Below are 2,288 nucleotides of genomic sequence, written 5' to 3' on the forward strand. Positions count from 1 at the left end.
CGTCATCAGTTCAGACCATCGGCAATTAGCTGTTACTTTAATGCAATTTTCTGAGGGTTTCACATTTTAAAAAGCGATTCTGGCCCCCGAGAGCAGCCCCTCCAGGAGCGCTGACTCTTGCCTACATAGTCTCACACACTCAGTGGATTGCTGTTGTGCCTCAGCAGTGCTGTTCCTGTTAACCATCTCCTGAATAGCTGAGGAGAACAGCATTGGCCTCAGACAGCAGAAGTGGGACAACGCAAATGGCGTATGCAAAGCAAACAGCATTTCTAACTTGTTTTTAACCTTTTAAAGGTCAATTATAAAATTAAAATCTTTATTACTGAGAGATTGTCAGGAAAATCATGTTCTCTGCTCTGTCTCTAAGTTGTTGCTGCAGGAAGACTTGCCATGCTCCAAGCTCGGTGAGTTTGGACATCAAAAGCACTTAGCTTTTTTATTTTGGCCTGGGAGTTTCTCATGCCCAAGTTGTGGAGTTGCTGCTCCGGTCTCTGGTGGCCTTCCTTAGTGTTCCCTTTACCAGCCTGGTTTCAGTGAAAAGGGAAAACTTTTTCTGCTGACCAAAGCAAAGATTTGGACATCGGTGTCTGGGTAGGTTTGCCTTCACAGAGCCCTGTCTGAGGCACCGCTCTGTACAGGAGGGCTGCCCCTGGCGCCTGCCTTGCTCCGGAGGCCAGAGGAGAGCTCTGTAGGGCTGGCCCCACGGCCCGGATGAGGTAGGTGCTCTGTAACAGATACCCTGTGTCTTTCACCCAGGTTTGTGGCATCCTGTGGCTTTACCCCTGATGTAAAGGTGTGGGAGGTGTGTTTCGGCAAGAACGGAGACTTCCGGGAGGTGGCCAGGGCTTTTGAATTGAAAGGCCACACCGCCGGCATGCATTCCTTCTCCTTCTCTAATGACTCGAGGAGGTAAGTGTGTGATCCGCTGCCTGAAACAGTACGCTCTGGCTCGCCCTCGGGACACGTGAGCTCACCCAGCGTGCGGCAGCAGCCTGTGTGGGGGGCTGCACCCCTGCGCGGTAGGGGGGAATGCTGCCCTGTGCGCTCTCCTGGGAGCCCAGGGCAGCAAAACCTTGACTGGCTCGTGCCGCCTGCGTATTCCCTGTGGATTTCCTCCTGGGGGTGACTGTTCTCCGTGCTCTGGAAAGAGGATGAGGACCGTATGCGTGTACACTCACGCTTCTCAAAAGAGCTCTCTGGCCGCACAGGATTCCTGGTTCGCAGGCGCGGCAGGGGAAGAGGTGCCGCCCAACTTCCTCGTGCTCACCTGTGCTCTGTCTCCTGGCTGCAGGATGGCGACTGTTTCGAAGGACGGGACCTGGAAGTTCTGGGACACAGACGTGGAATATAAGAAGCAACAGGATCCGTACCTGCTTCTGACAGGGAAGTGCGAGGTGACGGAGCCTTGTCGCATCGCCCTGTCCCCCGATGCTCGAGTCGTCGCCATCTCTAGCGGCACAGACATTGTTGTGTACAACACGAGGAGAGGAGAGGAGGAGGAGCGCTTTCTCGGTGTGCATGGACAGTGCATAACAGACTTGGCTTTTGACACCAACAGCCGCTACCTGGTGTCGTGTGGGGACCGGGCCATCCGCGTCTTCCACAACACTGCCGGTCACAGGGCAGTGGTGGAGGAGATGGAGACCATGCTGAAAAAAACTGCGAACAAAGCCACCCGAGAGAGGCTGGAGCAGCAGATCTCCAGTGCCCGCAAAGCGCTGGCCGCAATCTATGGAAAGAAGCACTGATCCTCCCCCCACACTGGCATATCCCAGCTCTCCGCGGTCGCAGGCAGCCGCGTTCTGCCTTTGGGGATTTTTTTTTTTAATAACACTGAACAACTTGTAATAAAAGATCGCGCAGAGAGCGCGCGCCCAGGGCCTTCCTCGCGTGCTTTCTGACCGTAGCCATGGAGAGCTGGACAGCGCATCTGCCTGGGGAAGGTGGGGGACAATCAAGGGGTCCCTGGGGTGACACTGTTGTTTCCTTCCAAGGGCTTGTCCCCACCTGCTGTCTCATCGATATCCTCTGGGAGTGATTACTCAGACAGGGCCAGTGAAGTTTTCTGGGCTTAGAAAGGGGGTTTTTGTGCGGGGTTTTTTTGCGGAGGGGCTGCCCAAGCTCAACTTTTGATGCTAAATGCCGGGGTATCTGCTGCGTGGGAACGGGCAGCGCCTTAATGCTGCTGCCTGCACACCCGGCTCGGGGAGTTGAAGTGATGCACAACCGGCATGGGCACGACCCAGGGGCCTCTAGTCCCGGTACAGCGCTGGGCGGGACTTGCC

General features: G+C 55.4%; 1 protein-coding gene across 1 annotated transcript in view; it reads left to right on the top strand.

The window, feature by feature from the left end:
• The window catches only part of TBL2 (transducin (beta)-like 2), a gene marked incomplete at its 5' end in the record, with an annotated part of 3,914 nt that extends 2,163 nt beyond the window's left edge, over nt 1-1,751 (top strand). Inside the window, 2 exons of the mRNA XM_009579073.1 lie at nt 760-912; nt 1,295-1,751. Coding sequence (XP_009577368.1) covers nt 760-912; nt 1,295-1,751 — 610 coding nt within the window. The remainder of the gene's footprint in view (nt 1-759; nt 913-1,294) is intronic.
• Between the last annotated feature and the right edge of the window lie 537 nt (nt 1,752-2,288).

The sequence above is a fragment of the Fulmarus glacialis genome, unplaced genomic scaffold (assembly GCF_000690835.1).
Source record: "Fulmarus glacialis isolate BGI_N327 unplaced genomic scaffold, ASM69083v1 scaffold19970, whole genome shotgun sequence".
Classification (NCBI taxonomy): Eukaryota; Metazoa; Chordata; class Aves; order Procellariiformes; family Procellariidae; genus Fulmarus; species Fulmarus glacialis.